The sequence below is a fragment of the Rattus norvegicus genome, chromosome 5 (assembly GCF_036323735.1).
Source record: "Rattus norvegicus strain BN/NHsdMcwi chromosome 5, GRCr8, whole genome shotgun sequence".
Taxonomy (NCBI): Eukaryota; Metazoa; Chordata; class Mammalia; order Rodentia; family Muridae; genus Rattus; species Rattus norvegicus.
In genome coordinates this window covers 146,765,704-146,791,272 of record NC_086023.1, presented here as the reverse complement: position 1 = coordinate 146,791,272, position 25,569 = coordinate 146,765,704, and the positions used below count along the sequence as shown (strand labels likewise).

General features: G+C 48.5%; 2 protein-coding genes across 17 annotated transcripts in view; one reads left to right on the top strand and one right to left on the bottom strand.

The window, feature by feature from the left end:
* S100pbp (S100P binding protein) overlaps positions 1 to 12,567 on the top strand; it is a 41,518-nt gene extending 28,951 nt beyond the window's left edge. For 13 of the 15 annotated variants that reach the window (XM_063288263.1, XM_039110609.2, XM_006238959.4 and 10 more), the window contains 2 exons: positions 5,456 to 5,540; positions 9,547 to 12,567. In XM_063288263.1, the coding sequence (XP_063144333.1) occupies positions 5,456 to 5,540; positions 9,547 to 9,688 (227 nt within the window). In that variant the 3' untranslated portion in view covers positions 9,689 to 12,567. Of the gene's footprint in view, positions 1 to 5,455; positions 5,541 to 9,546 lie in introns of those variants that run through there. The other 2 variants (NM_001134628.1, XM_063288261.1) reach the window with 2 other exon arrangements.
* A 3,094-nt stretch (positions 12,568 to 15,661) lies between these two features.
* Fndc5 (fibronectin type III domain containing 5) lies at positions 15,662 to 25,322 on the bottom strand. Of its 2 annotated transcripts, XM_039109329.2 has the most exons (7): positions 25,046 to 25,322; positions 23,117 to 23,407; positions 21,401 to 21,516; positions 20,519 to 20,717; positions 20,122 to 20,211; positions 18,080 to 18,213; positions 15,662 to 17,728 (listed from the first exon to the last, which is right to left on the bottom strand). In XM_039109329.2, exons 2-7 carry the CDS (start codon positions 23,292 to 23,294, stop codon positions 17,723 to 17,725), a joined length of 723 nt encoding a protein of 240 aa, XP_038965257.1. In that variant the 5' UTR covers positions 23,295 to 23,407; positions 25,046 to 25,322; the 3' UTR covers positions 15,662 to 17,722.
* Between the last annotated feature and the right edge of the window lie 247 nt (positions 25,323 to 25,569).

Here is a 25,569-nt window from a genome sequence, read left to right as displayed (position 1 = left end):
TTCATGTAATTAAAAAACAGATGGAATACGGTAGCCTGTAGGACCCATGGCTACTAGATCTCACATTCTGCCTCAGTTGCTCAGCTCTCTGCAGTGTAGTATCTTTAAAAACTAATCCAGTCCAGGTACAGTGTGGTAACACCTTTGATCCCAGCACTCTGGAGGGAGGGAAAGACAGAGCTCTGTGAATATGAGGCCAGTTTGACCTAAGTATGGATTTCCAAGTCAACTGCGGCTACATAGTAAGCCCTCATGACAGAGTAGCGATGCTGGCTAATGTCTCATCGCCTTTCCTTTTTCAAGATATGATTGGGGGTTGGGGATTTAGCTCAGTGGTAGAGCGCTTGCCTAGCAAGCGCAAGGCCCTGTGTTCAGTCCCCAGCTCCAAAAAGAAGAAAGGGGAAAAAAAAAGGAAAAAAAAAGATATGATTGAATGTAATTAGTAATGTTCAACTTTTCAGAAAGATGGGGAATACCCCTAAAACGTCTTTGAGTTTTCTATTTAGATTTATATAACTGTTATAGGAATATGTTTAAAAACTAGGAAGATAATCTTTGCTGCCTCAGAACTGAGCACGATTTACCTTCGTTTCAGTTCGTGTTCATTGCCTTGTTCTAGGAATGGTTAAACCTGCAGAAGCAGTTGTGTATGCGCATGTGTGTATAAAGAACTTTGGTTTTTTTCATACAGTATATTTTGATCATATACTTTCCACTCACAACTTCCTACCCACCTAACTCTATGTTCTTTCTTTTTCCAAAGAACAAACACAAAACTTACCAAATTAAAAAAAAAAAAGTGAAGCTGGGTGGCGATGTCAGACACCTTTAACCCCAGCGCTGGGGAGGCAGGAAGGCAGGCAGATCTCATCTCAGTTCTGAGTTTAAGGCTACCTGCTTGTTTATCCTAACATTTTTTAAAGTGGAAAGAGAGGTCTTAGACCAACAGTGTGAGTATTGTTTAGAATATGAAATCCCAGGGTTAGGGATTTAGCTCAGTGGTAGAGTGCTTGCCTAGCAAGCTCAAGGCCCTGGGTTCGGTCCTCAGCTCCGGAAAAAAAAAAAAAAAAAAAAAAGAATATGAAATCCCAGAGCTACACGATCGGGAACCTTGGTATACATGAGCCACCAGCAGTGTGTATTATAATTTCCATCTAATCAGAATACACAGTAAAATTTGAGAACCACTGGTCTAGGTAAACTGTTTCCTAACTCAGATATAATTTTTATTTCTGTGTAGTTTTTGTGTAGTGTAAGCCGGAGTTTCAGGATTTCTTTCTTTTTTCTTTTTATTAAGATTTATTTTTATTTTATGTACATGGGTATCTTGACTGCATACATCAGTGTATCACATACATGCCTAGTTCTGTGAAAACCATAAGAGGGTGTTGGATCCTCTGAAGTTGGAGTTACAAACAGCTGTTAGCCATATGGGCGCTGAGGACGGAGCCCAGGCCCCTGCAGGAGCAGTCAGTACTGAGCCATCTCTCCAGCTCCGAGTTTCAGAGCGCTGTTGTTGCTACTGATTTCCTTTCTTACTTTCTGTTTTTCGGGATTTTGTTTTTGTTTGTTTATTTCTGAGGCATGGCCTCTGTAGCTCAGGGTACCCTTGAACCCATGACTGCAGTAGGCCAGCCCCAGCAGTTGACAAGCCCCCAAGAGGAGATAAGGAGTCTGTGAGGAAGGATCGAGTCAGGCATGGTGGTCGGAAACCTTGCAGTTCTGACTGACTAGCAACCAGGCTGCTTCCTTATGTATACAGATTTCATAAAACAAAGACAGATTCCATTTCCCAAGAAGGTACAGATCATATTATTTTGTCTCTGAACATGTGTCTGATTTTTCATTGCATGTCCAGGGTTACAGGTTCAATTACAGCCCACAAGTACAGGTAGAACAGATTTCATTTTTTTATCAGACCCATAACTCCATTTTAAAGGATATTTCTGCCAAAGCAAACATGTTTAATATATGACAGCCTGTTTTTAGGCTGGCAGCAGTCGCGATTTCAAAGTGCTCCAGACAAATAGAAAATTTCTGAGCCAGTCTTTTTATGGATGGGAAATCGTGATACCAAACTCCTTTTACTTAAATATTTTAATCATCTCTAGTATTAGACAGGTTTTTTAATTGATTTGTCTTTATTACTGTGTTCTACTCCTCTAGGAGAATACCCCATACAACTACCTACCTATCTTTAAACTACATTTTCAGAGAGTTCTTAGCTCTATTGTTAGAAGAAGCCTTTGATCCTTTGCCAGTTCTCCTGGCTACTCAGTTTGTCAACTATCTCTAAGTTTAGCCTGTTCTAATTATACTGTTTGAGTTTGCTTAGGGGTGGATACAGTGAGAAGATTCTGGAGTCATGGCCTCATAAAGAAGTGTCTAGTGTCTTTATGCTTATCACAGTCTCTAGGGCATAAGGAGGCTTCCAGATAGGACCAGATAAAGTTATTTCCCTAAAAGCAGAAGGGGTAGTAAGTTTAGGACTTTGCTAAAAAGACACAGACATAATTTTCTCAGGGAAGGATATAAAATAAATCATAACACAGGAAACTCCCAAGGATGCAGAGAACAAAACCTAAAAGTGAGAGACAGGATGACAGCAATGGCAGCATTCGGCTCAGCCTTCTGGAACTGTGCCAAAGAGCTGGGCTGGCTTCATGGTCACCATTTCCAGTGGACTGCATGTCCCCCTTTCTTTTTTTTTTTTTTTTGGTTCTTTTTTTCGGAGCTGGGGACCGAACCCAGGGCCTTGCGCTTCCTAGGTAAGCGCTCTACCACTGAGCTAAATCCCCAGCCCCATGTCCCCCTTTCTGATTGGTCAACTTAAAGGTTTGCGGATCTTGTTGTGTGGCATTTTTTAGACTTTGGAAGATGACTGGGAGAACAAGAGTTAAAATTAGAACAACTCTAATTTATTCCCAAATTAATAATGAAAGACCGATAGTCCTGTGTTGAGACAGAAGATGGCAGAGTCTATGAAAGTTTGTCCACAGCCTCTGCAGCGGAGATCAGTCCTGACCGCCCTAAGCTCACAGCCGAAGTGTGTTGATAGAGAAGCTGTGGATTTATTGCCAAGTCAGAATGTCTGTAAGCCATGGAGATGGGATCTAGATGGGAGGCTTAGCCTCCCAAGTGTTACGGTTACAAGCATTTCAGGGAAGAAAGATGGTTCAGAGGCTACTAGGTTTGCAGGGTAGAGACCCAAAGGTCAGCCAGCTCAGCCAACACCTGAATTGAGGTCTGTGTTAGACCAGATGGAGACTGAAAACACTTCTCACCGGGCATCCTGCAGAAGGAAGTAAGCAAGCAAGCAGTTTACCAGAAGCCAAAGCACGCTGCTGATCAGCGCATTTCTGCAACAGCATTGGGTTCTTAGCTGTGGGACTTCTCATAGAGCAGGGGGAGGGTGGGTTGTAGAAAGTGAGGCGGAATTGGTTTCAGGTTAAACCAAAGATGGCTGTAGCTGAGACAAGATGGAGGAGCCTTGGGCTGGAGGGATGGCTCAGAGGTTAAGAACACTGGCTGCTCTTCCAGAGGTCCTGAGTTCAATTCCAGCAACCACATGGTGGCTCACAACCATCTGTAATGGGATCTGGTGCCCTCTTCTGGTGTGTCTGAAGATAGTTACAGTATACTCATATACATAAAATAAATCTTTAAAAAAAAAAAAAAAGATGGAGGAGCCTTTGTCCTGCCACGGGGAGGACTTGAATCTTTTTGCAAAGGATCCAGGTTCAGTTCCCAACACTCAGATGGTGGCTAACGAACTCTGACCTCCCTGGACACTGGGCATGCATATGTTTACATACATACATACATACATGTGCATAAATCTAAAGTGGATTGTTGTTGTGTGTTTTTGTTTTGCTTTGAGACAGCATTTCTCTGTGTAGTCCTGGCTGCCGTGGAACTCACTGTGTAGACCAGGATGTCTTTGAACGAAGGGAGGTCTGCCTTCCTTTGCTCCCCGAGTGCTGGGATTAAAGTCATGCACCACCACATCTGGCCCATAAAATTTTTTTAAAAAGCATATCACATCATGACAAGAGCATGGTCTCACGTAACAACAACCTAAGTTCTGGATTATTAAATAGATAAGGCAATTCACGTCCCTGAGCTATAGTTTTTTTATCTTTCAAGTGGTATTAGAACATTTCCCTCTATATATGATTTTAATACAATCTATTAAAAGGAATAAAAACTATTTAAAAACCCACACAATGGGGTTGGGGATTTAGCTCAGTGGTAGAACACTTGCCTAGCAAGCTCAAGGCCCTGGGTTCGGTCCCCAGCTCCGAAAAAAAAAGAAAAAAAAAAAAAAAACCCCACACAGTGAAATTCACCATTCCCAAATTGTACTGTATATCTCAGTGAACAGTGGTGTGGTAGATTGGATGATAAGCTCTGTAGGCTCATGTGCTTGGATGGTTGGTCCCCCACCACTTAGTGGAACTGTTCTAGGATTGGGCTGTCACCTTGTTGGAGGAAGTATGTCACTAAGGGTGAGCTTTGAGGTTTCAAAAGTTCGTGTCAGGCCCAGTCTCTCTGCCTGCTGCCTGCCTGCTTCCAGCTATGTTGACTAACCTAGAACTAAGCAAGCCTCTAATGAAGTGCTTTCTTTTATAGGAGTTACCTTGCTTGTGTCTCTTCACAGCAAAGAACACTGTCTAAGAGAAGTTAGAGTAGCTTCTGAATACCGTATGGTTTTTAAATTAAGATAACATGGAATGTCTGTTACATTGTCAGATCGTCAAAGGTCTCCTTAACAGTTTATCTTGTTAGTAAAGAGGGCCTGTCTGCATCTCTCTGAACGCTCTCTCTCCCTTCCTGGGTTTTGCTATTCCTTTGTCTTTGTAGCTTCGTGTCATCTACTTTTCTTTTCTTTTTTTCTTTTTTTTTTTTTTTTTTTTGGTTCTTTTTTTCGGAGCTGGGGACCGAACCCAGGGCCTTGCGCTTCCTAGGCAAGCGCTCTACCACTGAGCTAAATCCCCAACCCCGTCATCTACTTTTCTTAAACAGGCCTCCCACAACCTGCTCACCTCCCTGATTTCTCTGCGTCATTCAGACCCCTCACAAGCCTTCCCTAGTTCTCACATCCAGGCTGAGTAGTCACTCGAATATCTCTTTATCACATCAAAATCACTTATCTCCCACATTAATTAGCTTGAGTGAAGGCAGGGACAGACACAATGTCTTGTTCCCTGTCATGTCCTAGGTGCCTGTGACGTTTCTCATACCTTATAGGATAGGCATTAAAGGAGTGAGCACATCCTCCAAAAGCAGTGTTTCACTCTGGCTTACAGTTCCTGTGCTGGTTAATTGTGATGACCAGAGCAGGTATTATCAGGTCAAACGCCCATTTCTCCTCTCCTGAAGCCTGTGATTTGCTTTGATCTAGGCAAACAGAGTACACTCAACTGCTTACTAAGCACACACTCCTCTATCGCAGGTGCCTTGGGAGAGCTCGATGCTCTGATGGATCAAGTTCATATGCAGAACCCAGACTGGCAGCATCCTTCAGATCTTACCACACGGTAAGTAGGCTTCCTTCTTTGAAGAAGGAATGACTAGAATTGGGTTACAAGAGAGATGAGTAGTTTGGTTATACTTGTTTATTTCCAGAAAACGAAGCATGACCCTAGACTGAACCAAAAATTGGGGACTAAAACTCAGGTTCTAATATTAGATGCACAGTGTTTAACTAACTAGCTGTATAATTTTGATCAGTTCACTTCATTATATGCTTATAAATTTTCTGGTTGCAAAGCTCAGGTTTATTCTTTATTTATTACTGTGTAAGTGCATTGTGCATGGGGGTAGGGGGTGCTCATGTACTGTGGCACACATGTGAAGGCCAGAGATTAATTTAGTGGGGTCAGTTCTCCTTCGCTTTTACGTGGCTTCGAGGAGCTGAACTGAGGTGGTCAGTTTTTTGCCGAAAATACTTTTCCTCCCTGAGCCATCTTGCTGGCCCCCAAATCATGTTACCATCGCCCCTTCCTCCTCCTCTTTCTTCACCTTCCTCTCTCTTCAATGTTACAAGGTTTTTCTATTTAGGCCAGCCTCAGCCCTCTGAGTCTTACATATTACATAGTCATGTACCCAGCTTCGGTACCCAGAGTACTAGGCTGGGCAGGATAGCACACACTTTTAATCTCAGCACTTGGGAGCAGAGGCCAGTGAATCTCTGTGAGTTCAAGGCCAGTCTGGTTTACATAGCAAGTTCCAGGCTGGCCAGGCTTGCATAGTGAGACTGTACTTCAAAATAAGTAAGGAAGTGTAGAGCATGTGTCTGTCTGTTTTGAGATAGGGTCTCCTTATGTTGCCAGGCTGTCTTCAAAATCATGCTCCTCCTGTTTCCTGGGTCGCAGGTTACAGGCCTGTACACCTAAAGCTGACTTAAAATCCGGGGCTTGAGGCTGGCAGGGCGGCTTAGCAAGAAAAGGCAGTTACTGCCAAGCTTAATGACTTGCATTCACCCCAGAACCCGGGCAGTAGGAGGGAATGAACTGCTGTAAGTTCTCTTCTGATTTCCATGCATGATCCGTGCACATGGGCACTTGCACCACACACATGTGTGTGCACATAATTAATTATTTGATTAATTAGTTAAATTTAAATTTAATTCAGTGACTCAACAACCTTAGGCTAGGCATGGTGGCACACACTTTAATCCCAGCACTTGGGAAGCAGAGGTAGACAGATCTCCGTGAATTTGAGGCTACCCTGCGTGCGCGCGCACACACACACACACACACACACACGCTCAACTAAAGCCTTGGTGCCACTGTAACTTTTTCTCTGACACTCTGTATTAGGTAGGGCATCGGGAAATCACAGGGCCTGTCTGTGTACTCAAAGCTGAGCAGAACTCATCATTTACCTGGGTTATTCCATAATAATCTTGCAAGTCTTCTGTGTCTGTCATTGCTGGACTACTGCTCTTAACTCAGAAGCCAGGGAGATAGTTTTTTAAAGATTTATTCATTTATTATATATAAGTACACTGTAGCTGTCTTCAGACACACCAGAAGAGGGCATCAGATCCCATTACAGATGGCTGTGAGCCACCATGTGGTTGCTGGGAATTGAACTCAGGACCTCTGGAAGAGAAGTCAGTGCTCTTTTTTTTTTTTTTTTGGTTCTTTTTTTTTCGGAGCTGGGGACCGAACCCAGGGCCTTGCGCTTCCTAGGTAAGCGCTCTACCACTGAGCTAAATCCCCAGCCCCTGAAGTCAGTGCTCTTAACTGCTGAGCCATCTCTCCAGCCTGGGAGATTGTTTTAAAGCACAAGTTGGGTTCTCCTTTTTTCTCACTCTATCTCTTCCCATCCTCAGTCCTCTGAGAATGACTGTGTTGCCTTGCCTGGTTGCTGACCTCACCTACCACTGTCACTGCGTACTCTGTTCTAGTTTTACTGGCTTCATCAAAATCACAGCAGTTAATCCCAGTACTCTGGAAGCGGAAGCAGGATAATTGCTATAGATTCTAAGCTATCTTGGGGTATATAGCAAATTCCAGGATACATAACAAGATTCTCTCAAAATCAATGAAATAAAGAACAAACAAGACAACATGAGGAGTTCTCAGATGGTGTTGGGGTAGAAATGCAGCTCTGATGTACGCTCTAGATTTGATCCCCAATACAGACACGCATCTCAGAAAAGAAGAAGTGGCGTGTAATATAATGTGTACTAAATATATTTTGGAGTCAGATAATGAATTAATAGTCTAGGCTTTTCTCCCTACCCCCACCGTATGACCTTAGGGAAGTTACTTACCCTGAGGCTCAGTTCACTTCCTAGTGTATGAGTTACTGCTGGTACTTTCCTCGTAGGGTTTTGCTAATATTAGCTTACATGGGTGTTTAAAGAATTCAGCAGGTAGTCTCATACAGTGATAGATGAACGTTCAGTACTGCTTTTCAACAACCACCTGTGTCGGTTCCAGCCTTAACTCGGGGAGAGAGGATCTAAGAATCCGTCGAATCCGTGTCCCTGCAAAGCCCAGCTGGCCCTTTGTACACAGCATGCACATGGAGGGCGGAGGATAACCCTTAGGAGTTAGCTCTTCCTTCCCACATGTGGCTTCTGGGCACTGAAGTCAAGTGTGTTAGTTTACTTTCAGAAACTCTGTCCACTGGGCCATCTTGCTGGCCTCCTTTGCCCTGGCCTCTAATACTGGGATTACATGTGTGATCCCACCACGCCTGATTAAGAATTTGTGTCTTTGACAAGCTCCCTGAGTGGTTAGTAGCAACATTTTTGAAATTGAGATTGTGTCAAATTATTAAGGGTCTTTCTCAGAACCAAGACCCAGAACATGACTAAAGGTGACACCCACACACGCGCTCTCTCTCTCTCTCTCTCTCTCTCTCTCTCTCTCTCTCACTCTCTCTCTCTCCTCTCCCCCTCTCCTCTCTCTCTCTCCTCTCTCTCCTCTCTGTCTGTGTCTCTGTCTTGGTGGGTTTTTTTTTTGTTGTTGTTTTTTGGGGTTTTTTTTTTTTTTTTTTTTTTTGAGACAAGATTTCTCTGTATAGATCAGGCTGGCCTCAAACTCAAAGATCTGTCCACCTTCCCTCCTGTCTGCTGGTTTAAAGGTATGTGCCCCCGCCAGGCTTCCAGGTGACTGGCAGACCTGCCTGTGGTGTTTGGTTATTCAGTCTCCACTCTCCGTGTGATGTTCACACGATGACTCGCCTTCTCTGGGAATTTTTTTTTTTTTGCCTAAGCAACCTTGACCTGTGTTGTCCTGTTGGAGGCACGGGTCTGATGAAGCAATGAATTACAGATCTAGACACTTCTAGAAGGAGACATTGTTTTCTCATTTAATTATTTTGTTTATTTGAGACAGGGCTTGTGTAGCTCACACTGGCCTTGCACTCATGCGGCTGAGGGCACCTTCACTTGCCAGTGCCGGCCATAACAAGTATACACACCGTGCCTGGCTCTAACACACTCACGGCTGGCTTTCCTTAGAACAGGTGTGGGCATGGCACATATCATAATACCTACGTGGGAATGAGGTGACGTTGAGAGTTGGAAGGAAATAGCCTTTTTGACGGCTTGCTTATATTTAAAATAGTGTAAAATTTCTAAAATTATAGCATCAAAATATAATATTAGCCATGCATGGTAGCATATACTTCCAGCACTCAGAAGGCAGAGTCAGGCAGATCTCTGTGAATTTGAGGGTAGCCTGATCTATAGAGTGAGTTCCAGAGAAACCAGAGCTGTGCAGAGAGACCTGTTTCAGACAGCAACAACATATAATTTGATTTCTAGAAGTAAAAATATCTTTTTGGGTTTTCAAGACAGGGTCTCTCTGTGTAACATTAGCTGTCCTGGAATTCACTCCTCTGTAGACCAGGCTGGCCCTGAACTCACAAAGATCAGCCTGTCTTTGCATCCCAAGTCCTTGTGTGCCACCATTGCTGTCTGAAATCAACATACCTTGTAAAGTAGTCGTGCTAGCTATTTTGTGTACAAACGACCGTTCCGCCTGAAAACCCTTCCTATTTTCATTCTCCTTCTCTCAATAGAAATTATGCCCGGTTCCGACAGCGACCTCTGCAGAGATACAGTCTGAGTCAGTGGGTTGACAGAAACAAGCGGAGCCACCACCGTTTCCAGCGCCTCCCAGACTTCTCATACAGTCCCTATGTTTCACCCCATCCACAGTGACCGCCCCACCCAGGACTCTCCACAGCAGCACCGTACTCCTCTGCCATTTGTGTTTGTATATTTTGAGTTTTATTTTTCACAAGATTTTTATTTAAAGAATTTGTCAACTTTTGGAAGTGCCCATTACTGTCTTGAATTTTTTTTTTTTTTTAAATGAGGGCCACCTCCGCATCCCTGGTTTGTGTCCGTCTGTTGTACATGTTCAGCAATGTTAAGCAGTGTTTTTCTGTTTGTTCTTTGTTGTTGCTGCTGCTGTTTTAAAATTTAAAATGAAAGTGATTCCCTTCTGAAGGCCTGTGACAAGTCAGAACAGCTGTAAGCACAGGCAGTCTTGTTCAACCGGAACGAAGTATCTTTCCGTCTGCTGTGAGGAGGAGGTTGTTGTGCAGGCTAAGGGCCGGTGTTAGTATTGTTGACTTGTGAATAGATAGAGGTCACTTTTAACAGCCCCTCTTTTTAAATCTGAGTTTCTTGAATACTTGTCAGTATTTTAATGTTGCCAATTCAGTACATTTGAAATAGGATAGAGCTGTGGTTGTGCTTCCGCGGTGCGGGGCTCTTCTGCTGGCCTCTGAGCCAGAAATTTAAAAAAAAAAAAAAGAGAAATAGTATAGAGAGGGAGAAAAGTCCTGTTGCAAGGATAGATTAAAAATGTAAATCCTCTCCTTTCTGTACCTATTAGCTGCCTTTAAAAAAATTATTATTAATGGCTCCTTTCACTCTCTGTTAAATATCTTTTGTTCATAATGTTTGAAATCTTATACATCTTAACTGACAGAAGACAGCTGACTAATCCTTGTGGTTCTCCGTGGTCTTGTGACTGGTTGATCTCTGCCCCTTTTCAGAGTTAAGAGGCGCCTAGGGATCTTTGATTTCTTCTGCCCCAAGTTCATGTGTTGCTGCTAATCAAGGGACCTTTTCCTATGAAATCCTTCGGGAGTCACGCTTGCCTCTCCTGTTGGTACAGGTACCCTTTATACCCTGCGTGTTAGTTAGTGTTGTGGCTTTTGGTCCCTTGTTTCACATTAGTACCGGAGCAGCTGGGCAAAGTATGATTGAGCCCTGCACCACAACCTCACCTACTCTAGAGTAAGGGGTGGTGTTCCAGCCAACGCTGACAGGCTCTGTGTACTGTCTTAATGGATGTCTTAGAAGATCTGTACTTCTTACAGGCAGCTCTAGACGACATTCTGAGAGGGTTGACTGTATGACATTGCTGCTGCGGCCGTCACTCTGAAGTGACTCAGAGTAGCCTAGCCTCTGTCTGCTTTTCTTTCTGTAGTCCCATCTTATATGTGGCTAACCCACCCTAAGTAGTCTACTCCACTTCAGAAAAGTGATCTTTTTGTTCTGTTTTGTTTTTATTTTTCAAGATAGGGTTTCTTTGTATACTCCTGGCTGCCCTGGAACTCATTCTGTAGACCATGCTGGTCTTAACTCACAGAGATCTGCCTGCCTTGCCTTCCGACTACTGGGATTAAAGGCGTGGATCACCACTCTTTGGCTAAATAAGTGACCGTGATTAGGAAAATCTTGATTTTGTTTGTTTTGTTTTCAACCCCTTAGTAGGTTTGGATAAATGTTCCCAAGTGTTTGTTAGTTTTATCCAGTGAAGGATTTTTCTTCCTTACTTACCTTTTTTTGTGGCAGGGTCTCCTGTAAAGCCTAGGCTAGCCTTCAACCCACTATTTAGCCCAAGATGGTCTGCACTTCTGATTTTTCAGCCCTGCCTCTCAAGTGCTAGGATTGAAGGTGAGCACCATCATGCCCTCCCTCCAGCCCCCACCCCAAGATGGGTTTTTGTGTATCCCTCCTGACTGGGTAGACCAGGCAGGCCTCAGAACTCAGAGATTCGCCTGCCTCTGCCTCCTTAGTGCTGGGATTAAAGGTGTACACGCCCTGCTTTTGACTTTTTTTTTCCCCCAGAAAGAATTTTCTGTTCCTTAGTTCTTTGGTTTAGATTCTGGGACTAGAGTTTGGAAGGCAAAATAGTCCAGTTGCCTCTCTTGGTGGGCACAGTTGTCGTTGGCCTCAGTGGTCACTTGTCCAAGCTGCTGTAAATTAGCCTGATAGAATGGCATATGCCAAACAATCCACTTTGGGACCAAAACAAAGCTCAAAGTCAGTATCGCTGGTGGCTGACGTTCCCCACGGGTGCCCCAGAGAGTGAAGGGACAGCATTTTGCGTAGGCAAAACTCTGATATGTTCCTGCTCTCCTGGCACCAGGAGGAATTAAGACTGAATGTATAATGGGAGCATCGCCTTTGCCAAATGAGATGAGTGACAGGTTAACTAGAAATGTGACAATCACATTTCCTGTAGCTCAGATGATTCTGTTCTTCCAAAGTGTTAGCAGCCTAATTAAATCTGGTGGACGGGGGGTGGGGAGGGAGCTATTCTGTAGTGGTTAACATGGTATTCTTTAAGGAGAAAAAAGCCAAAGAGAACTCGTCTGGCTTCTTAGCCTTTAAGATGGTAATGGGCAGAACCTGGGGTTTAATCTCTTCAGAGCTGCACATCTTGTACGTTTGAGATTGGCCTCTAAGTCTTGTATTGCAGATTAAATTGTTGCTGTCTTTTTAAATTTGAGTGAGGGTTATGTGCATTTAACTGTGTACCTGTGTTTTATCATCCCCAGGACATTCTTACCATAGGGGTCTTGACACAGCAAAGTAAAAATGTGTGTTTGTAAATAGTTACTTGTAAGTAAGGAGTCTAAATAACAATAGTTTTGCATCTAATCTGGGCTCCGATATACTTGCATTGTTGTCAGGGTCAATTATGAAACAAGTTTGGTGCCTCCTTTTTTATCATGTTTCCCCTTGTAGCGGTTGTGTTTAATGTCATTAAAAAGAAATAAAAGTTCTCATCAGTGGCATATGTACTGTGGCCGTCTGTCTCGGGGTTTGGAGGAGTGCTCTTGCCTTCCTCTGCGTAGGTCGTTCAGTAGGATGTGGGAGGGTGGCGGCACTTAGTAGAATCTGCTTCTGGGAGGGAGAAAGTACTTGCTCCCTGTTCTTTTGAGGGTAAATTACAGTGCTGAGGAAGGCGACACTGGGGGAGCCCGAAATACTCCTGTGCTGCTGTTTTTGCAGAGGGGGGAGACCAGGCAGCCGACAGCAGGCAGGCAGTGCCTTGCTTCCCTTCCCATAGTTCCCTGGTTGGCCACTGTGTCTGCTTAGGAAACCATGCTGTTCCATTCACCCTTTGGAAATAGGAGAAACCAGACTCAGTGGTTTGAAATTGGTGGTTGTTCTTAAACCCAGCTTCCCAGAAATTGTGCTCCAAGAGCAACTGTCTGGTGTGAAGATTAGATGAATGTGGGTAGATGCTGGAGGGAGAGCATTCTTTAGATCCCTTTTATGGACCTAAGCTTCCGAGGAGCAAGGATACAAGGACAGCAACAATAGATTGTCACCTACGTAGCCGGTGCTCTTAAAACCACAGCTCCTGCTGAGAAAATAGCATGGACATATTGGACCGGCTCTCTGACCTGCTGTTCTTCACATTTTGCGGGTATTGTAAGACAGGATCTCACTATGAAACCCAGACTGGCTTCAAACTTAAAGTCCTACCTCCATCTCCTTAAAGAAAGGAGATTGTTTCGTCTGAGGCGTTCTTACTCTAGGCAAAAGCCTGTACAGAAATGTGGTAAACACTTAGCTATTTGATGTTCTTAACTTGTATTGTTCCTGTCAAGTGTAGAGGGCCTTTCAGTAATGGCTTCCTGTTTACCAGGGTTAGTTTTTACCATACTATTGAAGGTTTCAAAGACGGGGTAAATTCTCTGAGATAATGGTGTCTCATTCATCTTGTTAGAAGTGGGTAGAGAGAGAAGTGGAGCAGGCTCCCTCTCTGAGAAGCCTATCTTGAGGCTTTTATAAGATGAGAAACTAATGTCCTCCTTTATTTTCTGAATAATCCAAAGGGTTGGGGGGGAGAGTGTGTGTGTGTGTGTGTGCGTGTGTGTGTGTGTGTGTGTGCATGTGTGCGTGTATGTGTGTGTGTGAGAGAGAGAGAGAGAGAGAGAGAGAGAGAGAGACAGGGAGAGAGACAGAGAGAGACAGGGAGAGAGAGAGCGCACACTGGGAGCACCTGTTGGGTAACTATTTCCATTTGTCACAGAGGCAACTGGCGGGTGTTGGAATTCCTTGAGAAATAAGCACCCACTTGTCATTCCAACCCATTTATTCCTCCATGACAGCTGAAACATGTCGTAGATGGAGAAGCTGGCCTTCCCTAGACTCGGCCAGAAACGGGGAGTATGATCTTTGGGATAACCTTTAAAGGCAGAGGCAGCCCAGTGACAATCCTAAAGTGTGTCACCAGGCTGCCATCTGTATACAGAGGTGTCCCTAACTTAGCTTCAGGTTGTAGTTTCTTTTTTTTTTTTTTAAAGATTTATTCATTTATTATATATAAGTACACTGTAACTGTCTTCAGATACACCAGAAGAGGGCATCAGATCTCTTTACAGATGGTTGTGAGCCACCATGTGGTTGCTGGGAATTGAACTCAGGACCTCTGGAAGAGTAGTCGGGTGCTCTTAACCGCTGAGCCATCTCTCCAGCCCCAGGTTGTAGTTTCATGTTTGGTGTTTTTGTTTTTAAATCTGTGGGCTGGCCCTGGGGGTAGTCAGAATCTCATTTATAGAAGCAACACTTCAAACAAAATTCAGTAAGTAAATGAAGTAATCATTTACTGAAGCCTCATCTGGCTGGTCTGGTGAGATGTCTATCTGTGAAGGCCTGAGTTTGACTTCAGAGGACAATTGAACTGAAGGCAGGAAAAGGGATTCATGTTTCCCACAATGCTCCCTCCTCGGCTTCCACTCAGGTTTTTAGGACAGTGGTTATTTATGATCCTGGGTGGGGAGGCTCTGGAAATCTGAATCCAGTCTTGGTAGAAAGGAGGCCTATTCCACCATCAGAGAAATAACTACCCAAGGTGTCAGTGACTCCCACCTTTCCGTCCGGCATTCTTCAACAGGCCCGCTGTGGGCTTGGTCTCAGAGCTGCCTGTACCTTTCTCAAGTTGCAAATATAAAAAAAAAATCTTTGGAGTCACCTGAGAGGAATAGAGCGACTGAAGAAAACAGTTGATTCCAGAAGAGTGCAGTCCTTACTTCAGGAGAAAGGACAAACCTTTAAGCTAAAAGGACAGTTTGCTCCCTTCAGATCCATTATGGTGTACCACGGTGTGGAGGAACTGGGAACCTTGTAACCAGCAGGCTCTCCAAACACCACTAACTACCTCTCACCAATGCTTCCCGGCTTCTTTCTTGGAAGCAGATGGGCAGAGGGAGCCTAGGAAGCTCCTCTCTGAGGTCTGGTTTGGAGTTCTGTCTGTTCAGAGGCTTCTGAGGCCTTCTTCTCTCTCTGCTTTCAGAACCTGCACATGTGACATTCTTCCCCCTGGCTCTGGACAGGAATGTTTGAGGTGCCCCATTTACTGGTCCACTCATTGGCTAATGGCGTCATTACTCCGCCTGCCTTTCAGCCTGCTGTTGGAATCTTAATGATGTTCCTTTAACAGCCCAGAAGAGCAGAGTGAATACTGAATGATTTCTGCAGAAAGCTGCCTTCGCAGTTCTTCACTCCTTCCTTACCCCCACCCCAGATAAGAACCACAGCCCTCTGGCAGGAATAGGCACCCAGCCCTATCCAGAGAGGAAAACCCTTTGTTTTAAGAGACTGAGCAGACGCTCGCATACCTATGTGGTGAGGCAGCCCAAGCTGAGCTTAGAGAGGAGCCTCAGAAAGACGATGGTAGAACAGCTATTTTCTTCTTACACGTGCACCCCCATCTGTTCGAGAATTCCCTTCCAACTCCAGGTTGGCTGCCAGGCGCGTCCCTAAGAAGCTGCAGGCCAGAATGGAAGAGAACTGACTCCCTCCTCCACACATCCTGACTTGCTGCCAATTGCCAGAAAAAGAGGGCAACGTTTGGGCATTTACCAAAAGACGAGGATGTGCCTTTTTCACCTGTCTTTATTTTACATTTAAAAAGTGGTTATTGCTCTAACTGGATCGGAGGTAAGGACCTCCCTTAAGGAGCCTGGGCCGTGCAGCCCCATTCAGCAGGGATGGAAGTCACGAGACAATGAGTGGAACCTCATTTCCCTCCCAGGAGGAAGCCCTTAGTATTGCTGACATCTGCCCTTACCCGCCTCTCCTCTCCTGTGCTGCCACAGTCGGAGCGAGCAGGGTGGTGGCTGACCCAGCTTTGAGAGCTGTTAGAGACCCGAATGAAGGGGCAGTCATTGGGTGATGGCTTTCAGCTCTCTGACTTGGGCACCTGTGCTCGTCGTTCAGTACCACAGGTATTTTACCAAGCACCTACTATGTGCTGGGAACAGCCTCCCACACTACCTTGGCCACCCACGGAAGATGTAGAATCCGCCTTTTCCAATACAGGCATTTGGCAGCCATGGTGCTTCATTCCCCAAGAAGTCTGCTGCCTCATCAAGCACCTTTTTTTTTTAAACCAGGAAGGGGCAGAGGAGAGGAGGGGAGGGAATAGGGAGAGAGAGAGGGAGAAGGAGAGAGAGCGAGAGAGCGCGCGCACACACTAGCTGTCACTTTACACTACAAGCTCTAGGGAAGATGAGAACCCTGGGTAGCTTTCAGAGGACCCCGAATTCTCATTTGGCAAGATCCAAAGACCCCCCCCCCCCAGGCCAGTAGTGACAATGGCTGCTCTCTGCCTGTCCCAGCAGCTTGCTCCGCAGCCTCCAGGGTGTAGGACGTAGATGTTTTCAGTTATCCACAGCCGAGGCACTTCCTTTAAAAGTGGGCAGTACCTTCCAGATCTTCTCAAAACTCCACACTGATGATCTCACCACAAAGATCTATCTTTGTGCGAGACAGATGCAAGCAGCCGTCTCAGGCCTTGGCAGAGCCCTCTGCGTTCTGGAGAGCAGCCCTCTGGTTGTGTTTTCTAAGAGTCAAATGACCGGTATCATCCACATTTGCAAAGGGGACCTCATCCCACAGATGCCCTCGATGTCTGGGTCCGGAAAGTGTTTGATGGAGTCGGAACCCTGAAAAGCAGGTGGCCCTGCAGCCTCCCTAGTGCCATGAGTCTGACAGACACAGCTCCAGTCAGTCTTGGTGCTTGCTCTCTCCCAGGGCTTTGTGCCTTTTCTCAAAGAGGAAGCCAGTCCAGGGGAGGTAAGGCAGGGCTCTGTCTCACGGACTTGTGCCTTCTTCAGAATGGGGTGCAGCCTTGTGCAAATAACTTTGTGACTTTTTTTTTTTTTTTTTTTTTTTTTTGCTGAATTTGGGTTCGTAGTTCAGCCTCCTTCGTCAGACTGAGATGGGGAAAAGGAGAACCTGTGGCTAGCTGCACTCCTACCACTTTTACAACTTTCACCCTGTGTCCAGGAAGGCTACAGGGACCAGCGGAGAATGAAGCCCACCCCTGCAGAGGGGGTTATCCATGCTTTGATGATGTCCACAGAGGGCTTGTTTGGAAGCCAGGAGGGAAATAAACAAGAAAAGTGCCAGAGCCCCGGTTGGTTGCATGGACTTCTTGTAAGGTAGGAAACAGGACAGAGGAGAAAAAGAACAGCAGGGCTGCTGCCTTTTAGCCAGGTTCTTGTCCCTCGAAGCCACAAAAACAACAGCCCTGCCTGGCAATCTTGTCTTTTTCCCCTTTCACACACAGCCTTCGGTCAAGCTGAACAGCCCAGATGTGAGTCCTGTGCCAAGGGCCCTCGCACCCAGTCTACCTCCCAGCAATGGCGTCCCTCGGGCTGGGTCTCCCTCATTCTGCAACTCTGTCTCTGAGTGTAGCCTTAGCCACAAACACTGTCGAGGCGCTCCCCGAGTTAGGGGTTAGTTGGAGGCTTCAGGAACCGCCATCAGAAAGAGGAAAGCCAGGAGAGAAGATAGTAAGCCCGGTGATAGGAGAAGATGGTGGTGGGAGGAGACACGGAGAGGGCCGGATGTGTGTTGGACAATCATCGTCAGAACAGTGAGGTCCTCTCGCATTCTACTTCTGAGCTGCTCAGAGCAAGCACTGAAAGGGTTTCATATCTGTTTTCATAAAAGAGGAAATGAAGGTACAGAGGTAAAACACCGCCCCAGTCACATCACCCCTACTCCTGCTGTCCCAACCACACAAGCCAGGAGCTCTGCCTTTTCCGTTGGCTGTCTAAAAAAAGAAGGAAAAAAAACAAACCCAAAAACCTGGCCCTTGGCACCCTGCAAAAGCAAGGATCCAAAATCAATTTGCAGTGTCCCCTGTGTCACACAGGCAGCAGCCAAGCTTGGCTTTGCCCAGAGCTGCCATGCCAGGCCCTGAGCTGACCCCTTCCCTTCTGCAGTCTAGGGACTACGGAGGTTTAGGGCACAGGGCCGCCCACCACGCCAAGGTGTCACCCTCACCTTGCTTCGGAGGAGACCCCCACCCTGGTGCTCTGGGGTGCTGGTCTCTGATGCACTCTTGGTTTTTTCCTTGTTGTTATTGGGCTCGTTGTCCTTGATGATGTCATACTGGCGGCAGAAGAGAGCTATGACACCTAGGAAGTCAGGCAGGAGCAGTCTGAGTTCTTGCCTGTGCTTGCTGCCATCCCCAAATGACCTCTGCACTGGTGCTGTAGCTTCCCTCTGGCCTCCGGCTCCTCCTCCCACCTACCCGGCCCTCAGCCATCCATCCGTCTCATCGCTGCAGGGCTGGTTCCCCAACAGCACGGATCTGATCATGCTACCCTTTCTTTAAGCCTCTGACAGCTACCACAGAAATCGGAACAGCATTTATTGAGCACATGCCAGGCCCTGTGCTCTGCACTGCTGTAGCCAATCTCACTTGATCCTCACAACTCCAACCTATTATTATCAGTCCCAGGGTACAAGGGAGCACAGTGGTGAGGCGGTTGCCGTATGTAACTCAAGGTCACACCATGGTGCGGCTAGGAGGTGTTACGCAGAGCCGGCTCTCTGTCTACTAACAGCGTGGATAGTGTTGCCCACTGCTAACTCCAGTTCGAGATATGTACCACTATAATGTTCTCTCTTGGTCCTGGCTGGATAGCTCTCAGCTTCCCACCACAGTGGATAAAGCCCTACAGCTCCCACCTCTCTCTCTCTAACATCCTAACAGACTCCTGCCACAAGTTTGGGTTAATTCTGTTTATCTCGTCATGATTACATAAACACTGTCTGTGCCGAGTCTAATAGTGTACCGTACTTAAACTCCCTTTCCACATAGCCCTTGCGGTCCTGCCTTTCCTCAGGGGCCTGTTTTCCTATGTGCCTAAGAAACCCTTCCCCACCCCTCAAAATGCTTCTTCAACAGAGTCTGCCTTCAAACACCATGCTAACGAGGCTTGAGCATGACGCTCCAATCTCTCAAAAGACTCTAGTCTTCAGCCTCCCCTCCTTTTCTTCCTGACCTGTCCACCTTCTCCCCTAGGCTGCAGCTACTGAGTGAATCTGTGACCATCACTTGCTGTTCCTGGAACCTCTTACCCCGAACAACCATCCTCTGTTGGCTGCCTGGTGAGCGTCTATTCAGCCTTCACAGCTCAGCCCTCATGTTACCTCTGTCCCGGGTCTTTGGTCCTGTGTTTTCAATGCTGGAAATCAAACCTAAGACTTCATGGAAGGTGGGCAAGCACTCTACCACTGACCCACACCTTCACTCCAGCCCCTAGGTCATTTTTCCCCTACTTCTAGCTCCAGAATTGATCTCATCTCCTCTGTTTTCTTTAATTTAATTTTTTTTTTTTCAGAGCTGGGGACCGAACCCAGGGCCTTGCCCTTGCTAGGCAAGCGCTCTACCACTGAGCTAAATCCCCAACCCCTCCTCTGTTTTCATAATATACTATTTTAGGTTTATTTTTAAGTGTGTGTGTGTGATGTAGGTGCAGGTACCCACAGAGACCAGAAGTGTTGGATCCCCCTAGGTCATAAGCCCACCAGAATCACACAAAGATTAAAGGCGGGGCAGTGTGCTATGGGCCCACAAAGGCAGGAAGGCCATGCCTGTGAGTGTGTGGGGGATGTGCATGGCTGCAGCTCAGCTGCATCTGGAAGAGTGCTCCAAGCCTGAAGTCAGGCAGTGTCTGCCCCTGAGCTTCCCAGGCTGGAAAACCCTTGGAGGTCCAGCATCCCAGGAGAGGAGGAAACTGTGGCCAAAAAGTACAGAGAGTATAGCCATGGCTACCCTGGAAGGCTGGACCACTTCCAAGAGGAAAAAGGCAAGTGCCCACAGCATACAAGATGGTAGTAACATTCTGTGTTTGGGGCGGAGGGGATTAGAGAAGGGCTTACATTTAGTCCCCAGAGCCGCCACAGGCAGGTCTTAGGTTAGGAATCTCACTGGCTCCTCGACATCTCCAAGCCCCTTACCCTTGGTGACGGTTGGCTTGGTTAAGGTTCGCGCTTCCTCAAGGGTGAGTCAAGGGGGACCTGCAGGCCTGACTCACCTGCCCACATGAAGAGGACCACGACGATGATCAGCACCTCGCCCGTCCGCAGCTGCTGGTTCCTCCCCATCTCCTTCATGGTCACCTCATCTGCGGGGAGAGATAAGCTAGTCCCGGGCTCCTTTCCTCCCTAACCAGTCCTCTAGGGCCAAGCCCACAACAAGAAGTGTCTCTGTCAGGGCCAACACATCCAAAAAGAAGAGATCCAGGAGCAGGGCGAAGGCTGTATGGGGTGGCAGCATTTGGGCTGAATCCAAAGGAGAAAGTGTGGGCCAGTTCCTTCTGGGGGCCCAAAGCAAACCTTCTCCATCTCTCGAGTTGCCTGTCTTTCCTCCTGCTCTGCCCAGCCTCCCTCACCCTAGGACTCTAGCATGCCAGCCGGCCGGCCGGGGCTTGCCTTTGTTCTTAGAGGCCATCTTCTCGGCCTCACGTGGGGTCTTGAAGAGCACGGGCTCACTGGCTGGGCTCTGGCCCTGGATGGAGATGGCCTGCACGTGGACGATATACTCTGTGTCCTCCTCCAGGTCCCAGAGAGCGCAGGATCGGGTGGTGGTGTTCACCTCCTGAATGAAGCGCAGCATCCTCACATCCTTCTTCTAAAAGGGAGAGCGTGGTGTGTTAGCATGCAGGCCCACTTCTGCCGCCTTCACAGTGATGAGTCCTCCTCATGCCTAGTACCATCCCAACCCCCGGGCGTCCTTATTGTCACAGTCCAGCTAAGGAAACAGGTTCAGAGAGGTCAGGATGTTGCCCAGGGACACACATCTTCTGAGGATGCAAGTCTATCCTAAACTCCTGCATATCTGAGGCCAAACCCATGCTCTCTGAGTTGCCACGCCCCAGCCAAGACCTCCTGAGCCCTTGTCCATGGACTAAGGACCTTCTGTGACCCTAATCCTAAACTAACTGTACGACTTGCCACCTTCTCTCTTGCCTTGTGTTTCTTTTCCTTTTCTGATTCTCTACTGTCATCCCCATCCAGACCCTGTCTTTTCCCAGGTTTTTTTCTTTCTTTTTTTTTTTTTTTTTTTTTTGGTTCTTTTTTTTCCGGAGCTGGGGACCGAACCCAGGGCCTTGCGCTTCCTAGGTAAGCGCTCTACCACTGAGCTAAATCCCCAGCCCCTTTTCTTTCTTTTAAGATAGGGTCTCGCTGTGTTGCCTGGCTGACCTTGACCTCGAAGTCCTGAGTTCTGGGATTACAGCACGGAATACCGTATGCACCCAGTTTCCAGCCGCCGCCTTGATATGCCCTCTCCCCTCAAGCACCCTCAAGGGTTACCTGCTGAGAGATGGCAAAGCCGATGACAACCTCGTCCTCCAGGACGTCCCAGCTGACCACTGCCGAGTTGGCCTTGAGGTGCCTGACGGTTACGTTCACGGGGGCCGAGGGGCTGTCTGCAGGGCAAGGAGGCGTCTAAGCATGAACATGTATGCCCTGCTGTGAGGCCCAGACCCACTTTATACAGTAAAGAGAAAGCTGGGGGAGGCCATGTGGAGAGGGCAAAGGATCCAAGGCTTCAGCTGGGCCACATAATTCTCAGCTCCTCAGTTGAGAGGCCCCAGGCTCTTGTGACTCCTGCTGGCTAATCGACTGGCCAAACCAAGGGCCCTAAAATAAAATGGAGGGAGCTGGGCTTGAACCAGGGGAAGAGCTAGCAGATAGGTGGTTAGGCATGGAACTGCAGGAACTGATTAGTCTGATAAAAAGAACAGTCGCGGGGCTGGGGATTTAGCTCAGTGGTAGAGCGCTTACCTAGGAAGCACAAGGCCCTGGGTTCGGTCCCCAGCTCCGGAAAAAAAAAAAAAAAAAGAACAGTCGCAAGGACTCCTGGTCCATTGCTCTTTCTATAGCCTCATGCTGTCAAGTGAGTGACCTTGAGGGAAGGAGACGGACCCCGAGGTGAAGAGCCAGGAGGAGCTGAGCCCTGTCCTGGGAATGAGGGGCAGCCTCACATAGTGAGCTGGGCAGAGGGCACCTAAAGGAAAGGGTCTATTTGAGCCTCTCCATGCTCCGTGTGTCCTCCCTTGCTAGGGATGGAGGAAGTTAGAGAAGAGGGGGCACTCAGAACAGGGTCCCTTGGTGGAGAGACACGGAGATAGCGCGAGACCTTCTAGACGAAGGAAGAAGATGAATGGGGAAACGTCAGAGATAAGTGGGAGAGCAGCGGGGGGACCAGGCAAAAAGGACCTTTCAGGAGAGGGGCGTAGAGTCACACGGGGTTCTGTCTCTCAAGAGAGTAGGTGCTGTGATTAGAAGCCCTGGCCCTGAGCAGTAACGCCATACACCACACGCCTCAGATGAATGGACTCAAGGCCCCAGGATTATGCCAGACATGCAGATGGATAGGGACAGAAGGACACAGACAGGTGGCTGAGGTCACAGAACCAGAGATCAGACAAGTAGAGCAGTAGAGACTGACAAGGAGACAGAAGCAGGGTGAGAAAGAGATAGTGAAGCAGCAGCAACCGCCAGGAGAGACAAGATTGGGGTGATCTGGGGAGGCAGGGCCCCGTGGGGTGGGCCAGACACTGACTGCAGTAGGCTTAGCGCGCCCCCACCCACACCCTTCAACCTCAGGTTCCAGTTCTCTTCATAGTGGCTCCTGCACAGTGAGGTGCAGCTGCGTGCGCGGGTCCCTGAGAGATCTTTGGGGACACAGAGGGAGGCCCAAGGTGGGGAACTAGTGTCCTCAGCTGCTCTCAGGGCCAGAAAAGGTGGCTGAGGCAAAGACTCAGGGTTGGGGGATGGCCTGAAGGGAGCAGGAGACGCAAATGCTTTAAAAACTCAGGGCTGAGGTGACTAGAAGAGGTTTAGGAGCTGAAGGACGGGTCTAGGGGTCAAGAAGGTTCGGAGGCGCTAGGGTCAGGTTAGGAGAGTCGGGACCAGGTGACACAGAAGGTCTTCAGGGAGCAGGAAGGGAATCGAGGACTCCCCGGTGGCAGCGTGGGAGGGGAACTGCCCCCCTCCCCTGTCCCCCGCCCCGGGCCCCCTTACCCGCCTGCACCAGCGCGAAGCACACGCAGCCCAGCCACAGCCGGAGAGCGGCGCGGGGCGGCCAGGCGCACGGCCCTGGGGGCATGGCGGCTCCTACGCCGGGTGACCGCTCGCACTCTCGCTCCAGCCCGCGGCCCTCCCGGCCGGGCCGCCCCGCGCCGCCCCGCGCCGCCTGCATATCGGTTCCGCGGACGGTGACTCCCGCGCGGCGGCGGCGGCGGCGGCAGTGGTGGCGGCGGCGGCAGCAGCGGCCGCGTCCACGTCGGGCGCCTGGGGGGCGGGGCGCCCCCGCTGCGGGGAGAGGGCGGGGGCGGGGTGAGGACCGAGGGCGCCCCCACTCCTGTCCCCGCTTCCCTGTCTGTCCGCTACCAGGAAGCCAGGGGCTTCGGGGAGCCCGAGGCTCACACTCTCTGACCGGTACAGGAGCCGCAGCAGCGCGCCTTGGTCGGTCCCAGCCTCAACCCTGACCTGGCCCGGTCTGGCCCTTCTCCAGGGGAGAGGGAGGACAAGTGCCTGGGAGATGTCCATCTGTGCCCCATCTCTCACTCCAGCCCACACCCCAGACACAGACACAGACACAGACACAGACACAGACACAGACACACACACACACACACACACACACACACACACACACACGAGCTGTAGAGTGTAAGGGGGAGGGGGTACAGACCAGATACTCTGGGGAGTATGTGTGCATTGGGGCTGAAAAGGCTCTCCTCTGACTCTCCGGAGGTCTAGCTGAGACCTCAGACCAGTCTTTGCTTTTTCTTGTGCCTATTTTTAATCCCCTCGAGAGCACTGCGAACATCTGCCAGGCGCAGACACTCCACAGGCCTGGGTTTGGGACTTCGTTCTCACTGCAGCCCCTTAAGGTCCACTCGGCTGTGGGCATTTCGTGGAGGTGAAACTGCAGTTTTGAATAGTTTTGACCCAGCACAGACAGGGTTTGAATTCAAGGTGCCCGATTTCCAAAGCTGGGCTTGACTCAACAAGACTCCTCACCCAGAGTGACTTTAACACCTCAGCACCTAGGCTCTCTCTCTATAGAACTGGCACCTTCTAGATTATTAAAAGAACAATCTGGAACCATGTTTCTCTGAGATCAGAGGGGCGGAGGCTGTGGTTTCTGGAGGCTTCCGGGACCACTATGCCCATTCCGGCCTGGCTCAGGAGTGATGTAGCAGATAGCGCCAGCTAATTAGTGCACGTTGATAACCCTTTCTTCGTCACCTTGGGAGCAGCCAGATGCCAGCCTGTCCTCACACACACTTCTGTCTACTCCTTTGATGGTCTTAGAGGCAGAGAGGAGACTTCGACCCACACGCACTATCCTTCCCCTAAGAAGAATCACTACAGGGCAGCAGAAGTTTCCTCAATCCCAGCCTCTTCCTTTCTTTGGCTGGAGTCCCAGTCAGAGAGCCAAGGTTGAGGAGCGAGGCTTGACCAGAGAGAGCCCTTTGGCTTTGCGACACAGAGAGGGCCATGCTTGGTCATACTAAACACCCCCCCTTCTGAAAGTTCACCCTTGGGTGGGGTACTCATTTCAAAGGTTTTCTAGAGAACCTGACCAGCGGCTCCCTTCCCGGAGAAGGCACTCACAGAAGCCTCCGAGATCTTCTATCCTTCCCCAAGCTTTAGAATAAGAAACTGAGGCACAGAGATAGAGAAACCAGGGCTTGGTGCGACCCCTCCCCCACCCCCCTGCCGTGAGGGAAAAACAAACACAGAACTCTCCTGTACTAATGCTCACCCAAGGATTCTTTCCCCCCATGTTTCTACCTGGTCCAGGGGGAAGAATGAGATGGGAAGGGGCCCAGGGTTTCTTCTGTCCAATCACAACACCCAGCCTTCTGTATCCCCAGAACTCCCATGATAGGCAGGCTGAGCCCCTACCACGCGGCACCATCTGTTTCCTTGGCCACATACCTTGTCCTGGAGGGCCTTGTTAGGACTTGGACCTTCCCGGATGGATGGTAGCCCAGCCAGGGCACCTTCTCCCTTCTTTTTCTCTTTCTCTTTTGGTAGCTGCTGCCTGCTCTGCCCTACCAGCCCCACCCTACCAGCTGCAGCTTAACCCCCAAGGACCTCCTTGCCTTCCCCAGACTACCAGGGGGCCGGCAGGAGCAACTGGAATCTTTTCAGTTGGCTATCGCAGGAGCGGCAGGAAAAAGAGGGGTCAGATAGAGGTCATAGGATCCAATTTTATCCTGGCTGAAGAAAAAGGAGAGGGTCCTAGTGGGGTCTGGCCTATAGTCCAGTGATGGGGAAAGGAGAGCCTCTGCGCCACCTGCTGGCAGTTCTGGGAAGAACCCCAGGCGGATGTAGGGCGTTAGGAGGGGGAAAGGGCAGTGCGGGTTCACCGTCTGGGAGCAAGGAGGAAAGGCGAATTTGGAGAATTGTGGCCATGGGGTGTAGCCTTCCTAAGATTCATGAGGTACTTGGGCATTATC